The sequence below is a fragment of the Rhinolophus sinicus genome, chromosome 18, assembly GCF_057876585.1.
Source record: "Rhinolophus sinicus isolate RSI-liver-muscle chromosome 18, RSI-T2T, whole genome shotgun sequence".
Lineage (NCBI taxonomy): Eukaryota > Metazoa > Chordata > Mammalia > Chiroptera > Rhinolophidae > Rhinolophus > Rhinolophus sinicus.
Genome location: NC_142518.1, coordinates 31,851,310 through 31,868,135, shown reverse-complemented (window position 1 = coordinate 31,868,135; position 16,826 = coordinate 31,851,310). Strand labels below are relative to the sequence as shown.

The 16,826-nt window shown below is 36.3% G+C and overlaps 2 protein-coding genes across 20 annotated transcripts in view; one reads left to right on the top strand and one right to left on the bottom strand.

Moving 5' to 3' along the window:
• Positions 1–16,826, top strand: part of CASK (calcium/calmodulin dependent serine protein kinase) — a 361,531-nt gene that overhangs the window by 220,315 nt on the left and 124,390 nt on the right. The gene's annotated exons all lie outside the window — the stretch shown is intronic.
• Positions 3,548–12,970, bottom strand: GPR34 (G protein-coupled receptor 34). 6 transcript variants are annotated; one of them, XM_019747876.3, is made up of 4 exons: positions 12,836–12,957; positions 12,096–12,188; positions 6,773–6,877; positions 3,548–6,113 (listed from the first exon to the last, which is right to left on the bottom strand). In XM_019747876.3, the coding sequence occupies exon 4, from the start codon at positions 6,029–6,031 to the stop codon at positions 4,901–4,903; it is 1,131 nt and encodes a 376-aa protein (XP_019603435.1). In that variant the 5' UTR covers positions 6,032–6,113; positions 6,773–6,877; positions 12,096–12,188; positions 12,836–12,957; the 3' UTR covers positions 3,548–4,900. The 6 variants fall into 6 exon arrangements, with proteins under 6 accessions (XP_019603435.1, XP_074179719.1, XP_019603436.1 ...); XM_074323618.2 differs by having other exon boundaries at positions 6,777–6,877; XM_019747877.3 differs by lacking the exon at positions 6,773–6,877.

The window sequence follows — 16,826 nt, the reverse complement described above, 5'->3', positions numbered from 1 at the left end:
AGTCTTTAAGATTTTGGTTTTATGACATCACACAATTTTGATGAGTGATAAACAGAATTTTTTGTCCCAACTATATACTAATGCCAATTTATGTTTTTTAAAAAACAAAAAACATCTCAGTAATTACTATTGTGCTTGGGCAAAATGAAAGGAAAATAAAAAGCATTGTCTTAACAGAGATAATGTCTATGGAATAAAAGTCTACCAACTTGCATCCCTTCATATGTAAAGTACAGTTGATACTTACATCACAGTGCAATGAAGAGTAAATGATAATAACGCATGTCAAGCACCTTGCATAGTAAAAGGCCTGTAAATACGTGTTTTACTTTGCTTCCCATTTCCTTGCATGTGAACTCGATGAGGGGAAATAAGAAACAAGGTAGAAGTTTATGACAAACCTAGTACTTGCTTGCCAGTTCTGAGTCTATTGTTACCACCACCCAATCAGCCCTCCTCATCTTCATCTGAAAATTAGACAACTGAGGCAGTACAGCAGCCACTTACAGGAATGTGTTTTCAACTGGGTCATGTAGCTATAAAAAAAGACACTGCATCAACCAATATGAGAATGTGCCTTAGTTTCTATCTCGAGTTGACATAATTCAGATTGTATTCTGGGTTTCAAATGCTTTCTTCTGATCAAAAGTACAGGTTTCTTTACAAGTTCATGGTGTCTTCTGGTGCCTGACATAAAAAACTCTACAGTAAATGTCATATCTGTTGTGAATATTTTCCAACTTTGTGCTTTTGCTTTTATTTTTATGGTTTTTGACCAAAAAAAAAAAAGAATCTACTTCTTTTAGTTCAAATCTATGCATTTTTCCTGTGGTTATTTCTAGTTTTATTAATAGAAAGTTCTTTCCCATTCACAGATGAGTTAGTCGCTTACATATTTTTAAATCTTCTAATGGTTTCATTATTTACATTTAACTCTTAGATCCACTTATAATATGTTGTGTATGTGTGTGAAACAATGTGAAACTATGAATTGGCTTTTTATTTTAAATTAGCACAGCGCTGTTTGTTAGTCCATTCCTTCCTTCCCTGATGCTTTTTGTGGCGTCTCCTTTATTTGCAGTGATCGTCTCTGAGGGAAGAAAGTGTACCAGTCACTCGGGAAACTTAAAAATTTCACTCAACCTCACTTTACAACATTCTAGCACATCTCAAATTAACAAAATCTTAGGTTTCCCTCTGAATTGTTCCTGCTCCTACCCTTTTGAGAGCCATTAATTTGAATATAATCTTCTCACGTGCCATTGAGGGTCTGCTTAGAGATGTGTATTCTGGTCCACTGATAAGTTTATCCTTGTATCTGCTCCACAATGTTCTCCTTATTAAAGGATAAAAATATATTTTAATATCTGGTAAAATAAATTTCCATTTGTATATATTTTTGAACTTTTATTTATTTAAGTGTGTTTTTCCAGGACCCATCAGCTCCAAGTCAAGTAGTTGTTTCAATCTAGTTGTGGAGGGCGCAGCTCACAGTGGCCCATGTGGGGATCAAACGGCAACCTTGTTGTTAAGAGCACCACGCTCTAACCCACTGAGCTAACTGCTGCCCCTCCATTTATATTTTGAAAGGCTAAAAAATAATTAGTCTGTTAACATGTTTCTGCAAAACCCAGGTTGCCTGTTGAGAGAACTCAATTTCATGCTGTTTTTTTCTTGTGGATAACTTTCAGTAAGGCTTTGCCTCAAAGAGTTGTAATTATATTAGTTCTGCTTTTATATCAGCAGGACTGAAAAGTCCATTTTAAAGAGAAGTTGAAGATAAAACCTTCTGTACTAGAACAAAATTTTCTTTTTCTAGTGACCTGATCTTAGAAATCCAACCGCCATCAAACCCAGCTCTCCACAGAGTACTTTTTCAAAACTAACAGCAATACTCAGCATTTAGGTCTCACTCTGGCAGCCAGGCAATTAATTTTGCCCTTGTTTGGTTTTGCACACATGGGGTGTTATTTAGAAACTTGTTCTGAAAATCTTTTGCAAGATGAGAATACAGTACTTCTGAATTTCCTTCTTCTGTATACTTCTAGAACTAAACCTGAGGTTGGGGAGGTAGGGACAGTGTTTGTTGCTTGCATACATTAATGCTTAGTAAGAAATAAAAGGTTATATATAGTAAATAGCCTTAAATTTGTTAAGTCAGCATCATGTTGTTCTGAAAATTTAGAAACATTCTCAAGATTCAGGTTACTCAAAGGCATGTTGTTAGTGAAACTTCTGTCACTAAACAAAATCTGTTATGAGCTTATAAGCAGGTTGACTTTTATCAAAATCTATCTTATCACGAATATTACACCAATAATTAACTCAATGTACTTTTTAATTTTTTAAAGAATGCCATTGTGCAGGGTTTTATAGGAATCATCTCATTTAATGAAATTATGAGACAGCTTCTAGAACTATGAGTGTTTTTCTTTTACTAGTCCATAAAACTAATAATAATAAAAATGTAATTTAACCACTCAAACTGTATGTTTACAATAGACACATGTAGGGATATAAAATATTTACCAGTAATGTAAAAGAATAATTTTGAGAACATGAGGGAACATCAGTATTATCATGATATTTAAAATCATATAAACAGATCTGCTGAATTTCAGTTAGGTGGTATTTGTAAACTTTGTCAAAGCAAGGTAATATAAACTTTATTACTTTTTTCTGACCCCTCTATTTTTTCTGCAAATTTGCATTTTCTCTGCAAATTTGCATTTTCTCAAATGTTTCTCATTTTTTAAATATAATTCTGCTTTGACCTATTCTTTATTCAACCAATTGTATGCACTTATTGAAACATGGCTAACTGAGCACTAATTGTATATAAGCCAAATCTCATTAAAATAAATTCAACCCTAACAAAATTCTTCATACTCCTGAATATCGGTTTCTCAGTCAGTGGCCTACCTGAAGTTTGAAGAAGTATTTTGATTATAAATAATTGTCATACTCTGACAGAAACTTATGAATGGATCCTTGGAGTTTGTCATAATAGGCTTTTACATATTCAGTCAATGGCATCCTGCTTCTGTGTGTGACCAAAGAACAAATGCCAGCCGAACTTTTGAGAGTGGTTGCCTTAATGACATCTCCTGATTACAACTGTATGATGTTCTGCCATGTTTCCCCGAAAATAAGACCTAGCCAGATAATCAGCTCTAATGCGTCTTTTGGAGCAAAAATTAATATAAGATCCAGTATTATATTATATATTATATTATACCCGGTCTTATAGTAAAATAAGACCGGGTCTTGTATTAATTTTTGCTCCAAAAGATGCATTAGAGCTGATTGTCTGGCTAGGTCTTATTTTCGGGGAAACATGGTATGCAGCTATGTCCAGACACGTTGACTAGGAAAAAAATGAAATACACTTCTTCGATTCTGTTAAGCACCCTTTCCTCCCGCCTCCCTGTCTCGTTCAGCCATCCACTCATTCGCTCATTCATTGAATTGTTCAACAAATATGTATTGACCTCTTGTGTATCAGGCAAGGCACTGAACTCTGGGGAGTCAGTGATGAATAAGATCCTTTTCTCTTAGAGCTTACTCTCCATTTATTTTTGAACATACATGAAAATTTCAGAATTTGCACCTTTTAATTCTAGTCTACAGGTTTTCTTTATTATTATGAAATATTTCAAACCCTCAGAAATATACCAAAAATAACATAACAAATACCCACATGCTACCACACAAGTTTAACAGACATTAACATTTTGCCACGTTCGCTTCAAATCTCTCCAGATATAACCATTAACTTCCAGTTGATATGCACATAGTGTATATTACCGTGCATTTTTTTTTATTTTTATTGCATATCTATAGATCCATAAAGAATACGGTACTGTTTTATGTGTTTTTGCATTTTACATAAATGATTTCATACACTTTTGCAGTTTGTTTTTCATTCAATGTTGTCTTTGAGAATTCTCCATGTTGATACATGCTGGTATAGTTTATTTCATTGAAATGCTGTATAGTATCCCATTTTGTGAATAAGCCACAGTTAATTTCTCCATTCCTTTGCTGATGCATAATCACTTAGGCTGTTTCCAATTGTTTAGTATTATGAACAGTAGTTCACTGAGCATCATTACGTATGTTTTCTTGTGTGCGTGTTTCAGTGGTTCTGTAAGATGTATACCTAGTAGCGGACTTTCTGGGTCATAGGGTGTGCACATCTTCAATTTCACTCTGTCAAAGTGTGGTTCAAGGTGGCTGAATTATTTATAAATGTGTTTTAAGTAAGGTGCAGTTTTAAGTCCTGTTGCTAGGCTATTGAATTCTAAGCTCATCTGTTCTTTGATTTTACTATACAGTGCTTAAATTCTTTCCATTTTATCTAGGCAGTGATAGATGGTGGGTGATTTCATTTTTTATTTGAAGTTTATTATCATTTCATCTGTTATAGAGGCTTAGGCATCAGTGAATTACAGTGGCAAACTTACAAGCTTTTTAAATGACAATCAACATGTTTTCTGACACTTTAAGTCGGTTCTCAATCATTTAGCTTACTTTTAAACACACTTAAAGTTAGTATTAGGTGCTTAATTTTGAGTAACTACTTTAGTGACTTGAGAAACTATGACATTTTCTTTAATTCTGTTGTTAAAGTCATAAATTTCACTTAACTTTATAATCTGTGTCAACAGTGTTAGCTTAATAGTATTATTTTGAAAATATTTTACATACAGAATTAAAATCTAGTGATGAACATAAGCTTTTCTTTTTCTTGAAATATTTTATAGTTAAGCAAATGAAATGTCAAAAGCAGGAAAATAGCTTTGAGAAGATCTGAGCTTTGTAAATGTTAGAGCTTTGTTTTGTAACTTTTAGTTCTCCAAGGAATTAAGAGGTTTTTAATATGTTCACCTCAGATGCTTTAAGAAGTAGCCTGAATTTTAGCTGCCGCAGGCCCCTCGTGCAGGGAGTATCCTGGTTTAAATTCTGACGTGCTTTCACTCCTGCTCGATTCCCCTTGAAATCGTCTAGAAAGAAGTTGGCACATTATTTTGCGGATATTACTAGACATCAGGAAATACATGACTGGATCTAAGCAGCTATTGAAAGATGAAAAAACCAGCATGATCTCATTGGTTTTGTGAACGATTTCCTTCCAATAACAAGATGGCACATTTAGCTGTGAAGAAATATAGACAAATCGGAAGGCATGATATGGAACAAAACATATGGTAAAAATTATAAGCACAATAAAGGAATTCCGGGCTGTAGTGGCATATTTACCAGAATTAGGAAATTTTGACCTCCTTTTAGAAATCCTCAATAGATTCTTACCGATCTTAATATATGAAAGGATTATCAGTAGGAAAATTAGCCAGAACATAACTACAAGAATTAAATTAAAAATTGCTTCTCCTTTTGCATCCTGCTTATCTCTATAATGGAAACACATTGTGGAATTATGACCTCCGTTCTTAAGAGTTAAAATAATCATCATTAAAAATCCAACAAGAGCAACTGTCCATACCGTGCAGCAAACATAAATACTTTGTTTGGTTGTTATTGCCTTCCGTTGTTGAATAGACCGATTGATTTTTATGTAGCGATCCAAACTAATGAATCCAAGCAAAATAATGCTAATGTACATGTTCATATAAAATAGTGTTCCCACAACCTTGCAAAGAATCACACCTAGTGTCCACTTGTTTTGGTTAATGTGATACATTATTCGGAAAGGGAGGCAGAAGATAAGTAAGAGGTCTGCAATGGCTACATTAAGGAGGTAAATCTGAATGGAATTTCTTTTGCGGTGGATACCCAGAAATACATAGAGGGCAATTATATTTCCAACCAGTCCCACAATGAAAATCACAGAGTAGAATGCTATTAACACACTAGAGAGTAATTTTTCATCCATGGAACAGGCAGTAGAATTTGATGCTGAAACATGTGATGATTGGATGCTGTGGTTAGTTATAAAGCGTGCTCCCTGGGAGGAGTAGGGCCAGCTGCTGACTGAAGTAGTTGTCATCGTTATGATACGACTTCTCATCGTCTTCAGTAGGGATCAAAAAGTGAAGGTGCCAAATGGCATGTTCCTCATGTGTAGCTTTTATAAGGTCTTCAGATTTTTCCTACAACAGAATGCCAAACATTGAGTCATCTCTTATTTTAATAAGTCACTTGAACACCAAGCATAAATAATACATGGTTTCTTTTCAAACACTGTGAGAAACTTTACTTTCATCCTACTTTGGACCATTTGAATATCGACACTATGTATGTAGCAGCATTATGGTATCACAAAACAAACAGCAAATATAGTAGTATCTTATGGAATGTCCTGCTCTAACCTTTCCTTTGGCTGTGGTATATGTTCAAGGTTTGTTTTATTTATTATATTTAAATAACTGAACTATGAAATCATCTTCCTTTAGGGAAGTTGTTATGGGAATAGAGATGGAGGTGAACAGAAATGACATGTCATATTTTTCAAAGATGAGCATCAGTTTCCCTAAAGGTAGTTACAGCCTTAAGTGAGCTGGGCCCACTGCCGGCCCCTAGCCAGCTTCCTGCCTTAACTGCTTCCCTCATATGTGGTGTTCATTTATTTTGACACATGTCGCCACATGGTATGTGACAGATAAACTGTGGCAGTCTCTCGTTCCATGGTAGGAATAGAGGAAAGGGTCCTAGATTTCTTCCTTTTCAACCTATGACCAAATGAGGCGTATTAAAATCACCTGCCTACAGGGGCATGCAATTAACATAACAGACTGAGAGAGCACAGCACCTGCCTCCTAGGCAGACTTGTACCACTGCACAGGAGAGCGAAGTAGCCCAACGAAACCAAGTCAGGTGGCAGCACTGCCACTGAGTCCGGTCAAAGTCTTCGGACCTAGAAGCATAGAGCATAGAGTGATAATGTAGATGGGAAACAGATGTGCATCCAAGACTTTGAAAGTAACTAACTGCAGCTCAAATAATGCCCTGAGTTAGGTAATTGGAGACTAGAACCTTGTAAGAAGATAGTGTGTGGATTCCACTTGCTTGTGACAGCAGAGAATGTTAGCAGTGCTACTTGTTATTGGCCCTTTCCTGGGCATTGCCTGCTATGCTATAAAGAGCTCAGTCTGAGAGGTCATCATCAAGAGCTAGAAGACATGAGGAGAGAGTTCCAGGAGGTCTCACCACATTCCTTTCTAAGTGTGACTGCCCTTTTTCTCTATAGCAGCCTCTTAGCAGGTATAGCATCAAGACATTCAGAGCAAGGTTATCAAAATCGGACGTAACTTTACTAACAATTGTCACCCCAGTAAACTTTAATTTAAAAAAACTAGACCTGGGCCGGCCCAGTGGCTCAGGCGGTTAGAGCTCCATGCTCCTAACTCCGAAGGCTGCCAGTTCGATTCCCACATGGGCCAGTGTGCTCTCAACCACAAGGTTGCCAGTTCAATTCCTCGAGTCCCGCAAGGGATGGTGGGCTCCGCCCCCTGCAACTAAGATTGAACACAGCACCTTGAGCTGAGCTGCCGCTGAGCTCCTGGATGGCTCAGTTGGTTGGAGCGCGTCCTCTCAACCACAAGGTTGCCGTTTTGACTCCCACAAGGGATGGTGGGCTGCGCCCCCTGCAACTAGAAAACGGCAACTGGACCTGGAGCTGAGCTGCGCCCTCCACAACTAAGACTGAAAGGACAACAACTTGACTTGGAAAAAAGTCCTGGAAGTACACACTCTTCCCCCCAATAAAGTCCTGTTTCCCTTCCCCAATAAAATCTTTAAAAAAAATAAATAAACTAGACCTAACTAACTGTGACCTTGGGAAAACAATTTAATCTTTTCTAAGCCTCAGTTTTCTTGTTTGTAGAAATGAAAACTGCATGTGAAGAACTTAACCTTGGCATATAAGTGCTTGATGAAAGTTAGCTTTTTAAAAAACACCTTTTGATTAATCTCATTTTAGTAAATATAGAGGGTGTCAAAAAATATATACACATTTTAAGAAAGGAATAAACTGTATTAAAATTTTAATACAGTGAATGCTAGCATCATTTGATTAATGCCATCTTTTTTTTCTGGTTTCTTAAAATTTTAAGATTTTTTTTAAATTTATTGGGGTGACAATTGTTAGTAAAATTACATAGATTTCAGGTGTACAATGCTGTATTACATCATCTATAAATCCCATTGTGTGTTCACCACCCAGAGTCAGTTCTCCTTCCATCACCATATATTTGATCCCCCTTACCCTCATGTCCCACCCCCCACCCCCCTAGCCCTCTGGTAACCACTAAACTGTTGTCTGTGTCTATGAGTTTTTGTTTCTCATTTGTTTGTCTTGTTCTTTTGTTGTTTTGGTTTATATACCACATATCGGTGAAATCATATGGTTCTCTGCTTTTTCTGTCTGACTTATTTCGCTTAGCATTATATTCTCAAGAGCCATCTATGTTGTCACAAATGTCCCTATGTCATCTTTTCTTACCACCGAATAGTATTCCATTGTGTATATATACCACAACTTCTTTATCCATTCATCTATCGAAGGACATTTGGTTGTTTCCATGTCTTGATTAATGCCATCTTTTGAGCGAACATCATACTACACATTGCTATGTAATTCAATTCAACTTTGAAAAGTAATACATAGATAACATCTCTTAAAATGCGTATGCATCTTTTTCGCACCCCCTGTATTTCATACCTGGCTAAGTACTGCTTGGAAAACAGGTGAAATAAGACAGAGACCCTGGTCTCGATAAACATTTTTGCAGGCATGTGTATTCAAGCTCTGAATGCTGTAATGTAAAGTGGATTTGAATTACAGTAATTAATTTCCTGATTTGGCATTATACACAAAGAGAAATATTTGGAAGAACTTGGCCTTTCTTTACCTATAATTTGATCAAGAAGAAACCATTTTGGTAGAGGATAAAATTCAGGGTTTAAAATTTTGTAATGGGAGAGAATTGTTTACAGGGAAGAGGAACTGGTAAAGAGGAAGTTATGTAATCCTTAGTAAGAGCCTTTCCACAGGGTTCAGGGCAGTGGAGGGAAGGAGGCAGGAGAACAGTCTGTCTAGTCTGCCGTGTGCCTCAACTGCAGGAAGACAGATTTCATAAAGTTGATAGAAACTTTCAGGCATGTTTTTTGCATTATGTAATTCTAAAAGGAAAGGGCAATCTAGGAAGAATGGCAGGCTGCCAGAAATGAAACTGATAATGCAATCTGAATTATCAGGAAGGGGAAATGGGCTCCTGTAGAGGGACCTACGTTGTGTGGTTACATAGGGAGCTGGTGGAGGCTCAGGTTTTATAGAAACATCTCATAGCCACTGATGAAAGGGAACTGAGGCATGACAAGTGATGTGATTTTGAGAGTTTGGATGGCTGAAATGACTTTAAAAACTATAGTGGTGTTTGTTTTTTTCCTTCTCCCATGCTATATTTTAAACTCCGTTAGGGTTAAGAACCAAGTCTATTTTGTTTGCCTCTGTGTACCAAGTGCTTAGCACAATAAATATTCTTGAACGAAGGAGGCAATTTAGTAGAAAAGTATGTAATGTTCTACATGTGGATATTAAAATCAACTGCTTAAGTACAGGAAGACCTTTAGCTTCATTAACAGAAATACAATTGCAATTGACTGCAGTTGCCATATCGGTAATGTGATGTGGCAGCAACAAAAACTAACCCCTTCTTTGGTTGGATTCATAGATATGAAGTGTCTGAAATGAAGATTGTTACTGCTAATCTGGTTCTGTCCCAAACTGGAAAGGTTCCACCTGGAATCCAGTGTTTCATCCTCAGCAGGACACTTAGAAAAGGCCACAGAGCCAATGGGGAGAAAAGCCCAAATCCAGTCATAGGGGTGAGTTAAAGGAAATAGGCACCTTATCCTGGAGATGTGAACACGTTAGAAGGCCGGAAGAAACGCATTTTACCTAGTGATAAGTGTCTTCAAAAAGCAGAACAAAAACCACTGAGTAGAAATGGCACAGACAGATGTTGCCTCCTTTTGAGGAAATGCTTTTTTAGAATGAAATGATCTATTTGGGGAGGCAATAAGGCTCTTCCCACCAGAAATTGTCAAGATTTTCACCAACTAGATACCTTGTAGAAGAGATTCTCATTGTTTCTCAATCCTGGCTGCATGTTAGAATCCCCTTGAGGACTTCTTCAAGATACCAGTGCCTGGCTTCCTCTCCATATCTTCTGATTTAATTGGTCTGGAATGGGTCCTAGGCAAGGGTTTCCTTTAAAAACTCCTCAGGGGATTCTAATGAGCATTCAGAATTGAATCCTTGAGCTAGACAGCTGAACCATCAACTAATATTTATTTAGCGTTTATTGTGTGCCTGGCAGTGTATTAAGCATAGTTGTGTTATTTCATTTACATAATCCTTATAATACCATGTTAGGAAGGTATTACAAAAGAGGTCATGAAAGATCAAGAGGTTAGGATCTTTCCCCATGACCACATGACCACACAGCTCTTAACTGGCAGTACCCAAGTTGGGACTCAGATCTGTCTAGTTTTTAGAGCCTAAGATCCTTTTCACCCAATCTCACTCCTCCTAATCACATACAATCAGCGTTTTCTTTATTATTGAAGAGTTCTGTAAGCAGTATTTTCACATGAGTCCTTTAACATAATCCACATTAGCAATTTTAAGAAGAAATTATGCCATCTAGCTTCACTCTTGGAAAAGGCATTAATCTTTTTATATGCTATGTCCATTATAGTTAGTAATTAAGTACAATTTATAGAATCACAAATCATTCATCAGAATGTTTGGCACTTCCCCCAGAGCATATCTTTTCTAACTTACTTCTAGGCCTGATAGCCTTAATCAAGATGTTTCTAGAAAGCTGTTAGCACAAAGGACATATCCTGAAACCATTTGCCTCGCCTCTAATCTGCAAATAAATAAACAATAGTTGGACAAGATTGCCAATAAACCTTTCTGAGTTTGGTTTATTTTCAAGTGTAAAGAGAATAAAGCAAAAGCAATTCATTTCTTTCAATAGTCATAGTAGCCATCATTTAGAACCATATATTAAATGACTAGTGTCCAGTCATTTATTAACAAATTAACAGGTTAGATTCTGTTTTAAATTTAATGGCTGATTTTTGCCTCCTTTACAATGTACCAATCACTCACTGTTCGTAAGGCGATTTATTGGTGTCTTAAAAAACCACTTACTTTCCTTCGATAGATGAATGGATAAAGAAGTTGTGGTATATATACACAATGGAATACTATTCGGCGGTAAGAAAAGATGAAATAGGACCATTTGTGACAACATGGATGGATCTTGAGAATATAATGCTAAGCGAAATAAGTCAGACAGAAAAAGCAGAGAACATATGATTTCACTGATATGTGGTATATAAACCAAAACAACAAAAGAACAAGACAAACAAATGAGAAACAAAAACTCATAGACACAGACAATAGTTTAGTGGTTACCAGAGGGTAAGGGGGGAGAGGGGTGGGAGATGAGGGTAAAGGGGATCAAATATATGGTGATGGAAGGAGAACTGAATCTGGGTGGTGAACACACAATGGGATTTATAGATGATGAAATACAGCATTGTACACCTGAAGTCTATGTAACTTTACTAACAATTGTCACCCCAATAAACTTTAATTTAAAAAAAACTAAAATCCAAGAAAACTTTACATAAATAAAAGAAGACCTTAATCAGGAGAAAATAAATAAACAAAATAAAAACCACTTACTTAATTTGTTAAGAATGGCTAGTGAAGACAGGAAACAAACCACTGTGTTCACAAAGTAGACTAATTTCCCATTAGAATTACTTGTGACTCATATGCTATACTGAAGTAGTCACAATGGTTTCCTGATAACAGATGATAACCGATTTCATAGTGTTGTTACTTGGCAAATCCTGAAGTTTGCAACCCTGTGTTCGTGTAGTAATGGACCCACCACCACCACCACCCTCCCCTTGCCAATATTTTTCAACTGGTTCATGTAGGAGCTTCATGAACGCAACAGATTCCACTGTGGCCTACAATGAGCAAAGCTTTTTAAATGCAGTTTGGGTATGTTTGTGGAAACATCACACTGCTATGTTAAAATACATACCTATTTGGCAATGGTAGCAACCTTTCACTGTTTGTAGTTTGACTTGATAATGACTGAATCATTCAGTCCATGCTTCAAAAACTGCATTAAATGCTGCATACAGAATGAAAATTGAAAGCATCTTACTTTGGAAATAATACTATTAGTAGTACATTAGGTTTTGTTATAAATATAACTATGTCTGAAAACACATTTTTTTAATTTTAGGTAGTTGAATTAACTAAAGTGTATTTTGCTTTTGCTTTTCTCTAATATTCACCTTATTTACTTCTGAAACACAAAACTTAAAGTTCAATTGGTCTGGTAATTACTATAAAATAGTAACAGTATAATAAAGAAAATACTATCATTGAAAATAGGGAGACAGCGTAATTTAATAAAATCAGTAAGTTATAGATCATTTATAATACATTGAAAATAAAATTTGTTGTATATGAAAACTTTTAATTGATTGAAGTACGTCTGCAAGTCTTTATGGCAATATACAAAATGTAATCAATGTGACAATATTGGTAGTATGAGCTTAAATACCTCCAGTGTCCTAAAGTACTTCAAGTAACTAAGACACAGCCACATTTTAAAAGTCAAGTCAAAGCAGAAGAGGCATCATTCAGCCCATTTACTCAAGGTTCTAAAACCAAAGTGTCACCATGAAGCAGGTTTCACTTTTAGTATTCAGATAATCACATTTTAACTAAAATAAAGGATCATTTATGTAGTTAAAATCAAGGAATACTCACAGTTCAAGCTCTCTGAAGTAAAAGGAGCTGAACCCCAAGCTTCCCTAGACACAGAGACTTGTCTTGGTTTGTCAGCTAGGTTCCTCCATCCGGTCGAGGTCCAATTGGTTAGGGTTTTCTTTTTTTATGTTTGCGTGTGGTAATAGGTTTTTTTCCCCTTTTTTTTTTCCTTTTTCAATATGACAACCCTCAGACTCCTTCTGAAAATATTTAAAAGTCCCATATCTAAGCAGAAATATGCATTTTCTATTTTTCATAAGAAATGATATGTAAAAATGCTATATGGACTTTTAAAACACAAGCACTGACTTTCTGTTCTTTTCTGTATTGGTTTTAGAAATTTAGTTCTTCACATAAAATGGCATTCCTGTACTGACTGATACTAACAGTAGTAATGAATTATTTTATTCTTTAATTTTTTTAAGTTTTATTTTCTATATATAATATTTTAGTATATTTTCATGTATTCCTTTAAGACCTTGGATTTATTTTTTAAAACAATCTTATAACTTTAGGACTAGATGAGACTTGTGATGGTATTCTCCCTATTTTGTCACTGTGATAAATTCTCCCAAGTAAAGTGAAATATCTCCTATATTTTTAAAAAATGATGAAGGAATTCTGCAGTTTTTGTTTTCATCCTAATCTAATATTTAACCACTGTCTGTCCATTTATGTAATTACTGGCCCTGCAATTTAATGTCATTTTCCTTTTTTTGGTTGTCATTTGAAATGAGGAAAAGTTAGTTTGTATTTTCCCCATAATTGTTACCCAGCAGCTTTGTTTACACTAAATAATATTTAACTTATTGGGTTTTATCTAACTCTAATTATTTCTGGTACATACACTTTTCTGAACATCATATTCTCCAGAGCTTTTAGTTTGTTATAAATATGATACATGGGATAGAATATTTTTAAATTACTAGAATAAATTATTTTGTAGCTCTTAACTCACCTCCTAGAACCTCTGAGAAGGAAGATTACTGTATTAGTCTGGCAAGAATTTTGTGTGTGTGTGTGTGTGTTACAAACAAAACAAAACAAAACAGAAAAAAAGCACATAACGTTAAATTTTACCATCTTAATAATTTTTAAATATACAGTTCAGTAGTGTTAAGTATATGTTGTTGTTTTAAGTATATATTGTTGTTTTTCATCTTGCAAAACCGAAGCTCTATACCCCCTAAGCACTAATTCCTCCTCCCTCTTTCCCCCATCCCCAGGAACCATCTTTCTACTTTCTATGATTTTGACTAGTTTAGATGATTTTGAGCGGAATCATGTATTGTTTGGCCTTTTATGGCTGGCTTATTTCTTTTAGCATAATGTCACCAAGATTCACCTATGCTGTTGCATGTGACAGGATTTCCTTCTCCCCCCCCCCCCCGCCTTTTTTCCGTGCCCCACCCCCACTCTGGTTCAAGCCGTTGTTTCTCAGTCTAGTTGTGTAGGACACAGCTCCCTGGCCCATGTATTATGAGCTTTGCGCTACCCACCACCCCCCCCGGCGGAGGCAGTCAGTCACCAGTCACAGTGGCTCATGGCCACTCTCGCTAGCTGCCGGCCACTCATGATGGCTGCCAGCCACTCACACCAGTGGCAGCACACAGTAGCCCGTGGCAACCTCAGCTGCTCATGGCAGCCCAGCTCCAGGGAGAGCTGTTGTTCACAATCTTAGCTGTAGAGGGCACAACTCACTGGCCCATGTGGGAATCGAACCAGTAACCTCGGCATTAGGAGCACAGCGCTCCAACCACCTGAGCCACCAGGCCGGCTCAGAACCTCCTTCTTTTAAGGCTGCATAATATTCCATTGTATGTCCACATTTTCTTTATCCATTCATCTGTGATGGATGTTTGAGTTGCTTCCACCTTTTGGCAATTGTGAATAATTCTGCAGTAAACATGGGTGTGCAGATATCTTTTCAAGATCCTGGCAGTGTTTTTTTAATGACCAAATAGGTGTTTATATATTAGCTTTCTATTTCATAAAATTGAATATAAATATCTTCTATGTTGTGGTAGTTATTTTTCCACACCTAAGCCATCCCTTTTCTTTTTTTTTTTCTTTTCTTTTTTAAATTAAATTTATTGGGGTGACAATTGTTAGTAAAATTACATAGATTTCAGGTGTACAATTCTGTATTACATCATCTATAAATCCCATTGTGTGTTCATCACCCAGAGTCAGTTCTCCTTCCATCACCATATATTCGATCCCCCTTACCCTCATCTACCACCCCCCACCCCCCGCCATCCCTTTTCAAAATACTAATTTTGTTTTTTCAGTCTTCAGTTCCCTGGCCCTAATGTGACCAGATTTGAGTGTAATCTTTTTCTAGTTTTTCCTTTGTGTGAGCTTTTTCCTATTCATTCTGAACTTTATACTTTTTGTCTATATTCTTACCTCATTCCTATATATCCCCTTCCCCTCACCCTTCTGCTTCCTCCTTTGTTGGTATCTTAGCTTTTTATTTATATAAAGATAAAAGTAAAAAGGAAGAACTAAATGGATATGCTTGTTTGGTGCCCTCTATTACTGATATCACTGTCCTCTCTTTATCTAAATCCCAACCCTGGTTAAATTCAGCTCACCACTTACTTACTCCAGGCCTGAACCCTGCCAGCTCAAATGAGGACTGCTAGGTTCAAACACATAATCGTGCTAATCGGTCTCCCTACAGATTTGTGACCACAAACTTCAAGTGGGCCCCTGAGCTGCCAGCAGTCTTGCTATATTTCCTTAGTCTCAAAGGATGGTTCCCAGGCCAATAGCATCAACATCACTCAGGACCTTGTTAGAAATGCAGATTCTTGACCTCATCCCAGACCTTATGAATCAGAAACTCTAGGGGGTGGAGGCCAGCAAATCTGTGATTCTGATGCTAATGTTTGAGAACCACTGCCTTAGTCAATTCATGTTCCTGTTCTTTGAAAATACTTTTTCACTTCGTCACTCTTCTCAAACTGCCAACAGCCCCCACCCCTTTCCTACTCCCACCTGATGGTCATTTTCTATTTCAAAGTAAATGGAAAATAGAAGCGCTGAGAAGAGTACTTCCTCATCTTCCTATGCACACATCCGTCTGCCATCTACAGGTGCCCCAGTACCCCGCCTTCTTCGCTGTCACCAGGGCCAGTCCCTCACCCCATTTGTGCATTACACCCCATCCCTTCTCTCTCCTGGGGTCATTTTTCCTCTGTACAGGATCTTTCTTTTAAAGAGAGCACACAAATGTCTCTCTTTAAAAAATGAAACAACAACAAAACCTCCCTGAAAATCTCTACGTGTTCCTATGGAGCATATTTTTATGTGAAAATTTTGAGAATTTACATGTATTTTCTTATTTTCAGAAAAAAAAAGAATGGAAGGATAAACCAAAAACAAATACAAATAGTTACTTATGAGGTGGGAGAGATTGGGAATGAGGAGAGGAGACAAAAACTAGACCTCTCTGACTGGTGTCTATGTACCGTTTTGACTTGGGAACTATGTACATATTTTATATAATTAAAACACCAAATTAGGTCAAAATGTAATTAAAACAAATTGACCTCATTGTGTAACAAATTGAAAGTATAACCATAAGGAGAATTCTTTTAAGTGACTTTAAAATAGGGTGGGTTGTTTGTTTTTACGTAATTTTAGAATTACGGAAAAGTTAAATAGTAAAAACAATTCCAGATAGCCTTTCACTCAAATTCTCCATACATTAACCTTTTTCTACTTCGTTTTATTTTTCTCAATCTCTCACTCTTATCTCTTTACTACCTATCTATATATTTCCTTAAAATAAAACATTCTCTTAATAGCCACAATAAAATTATCAAAATTAGGGAATGTATATTGAAAGAATACTATCATGTAATCTCTAGAACTTGTTCCAATTTCAATTATTTTAATAATATCCTTTATAGCAAAAATAAAAACAAGATCATGTGTTGCATTTTAGCTGTTAAATCTCTTAGGTCTCCTTTAATCCCTTTAA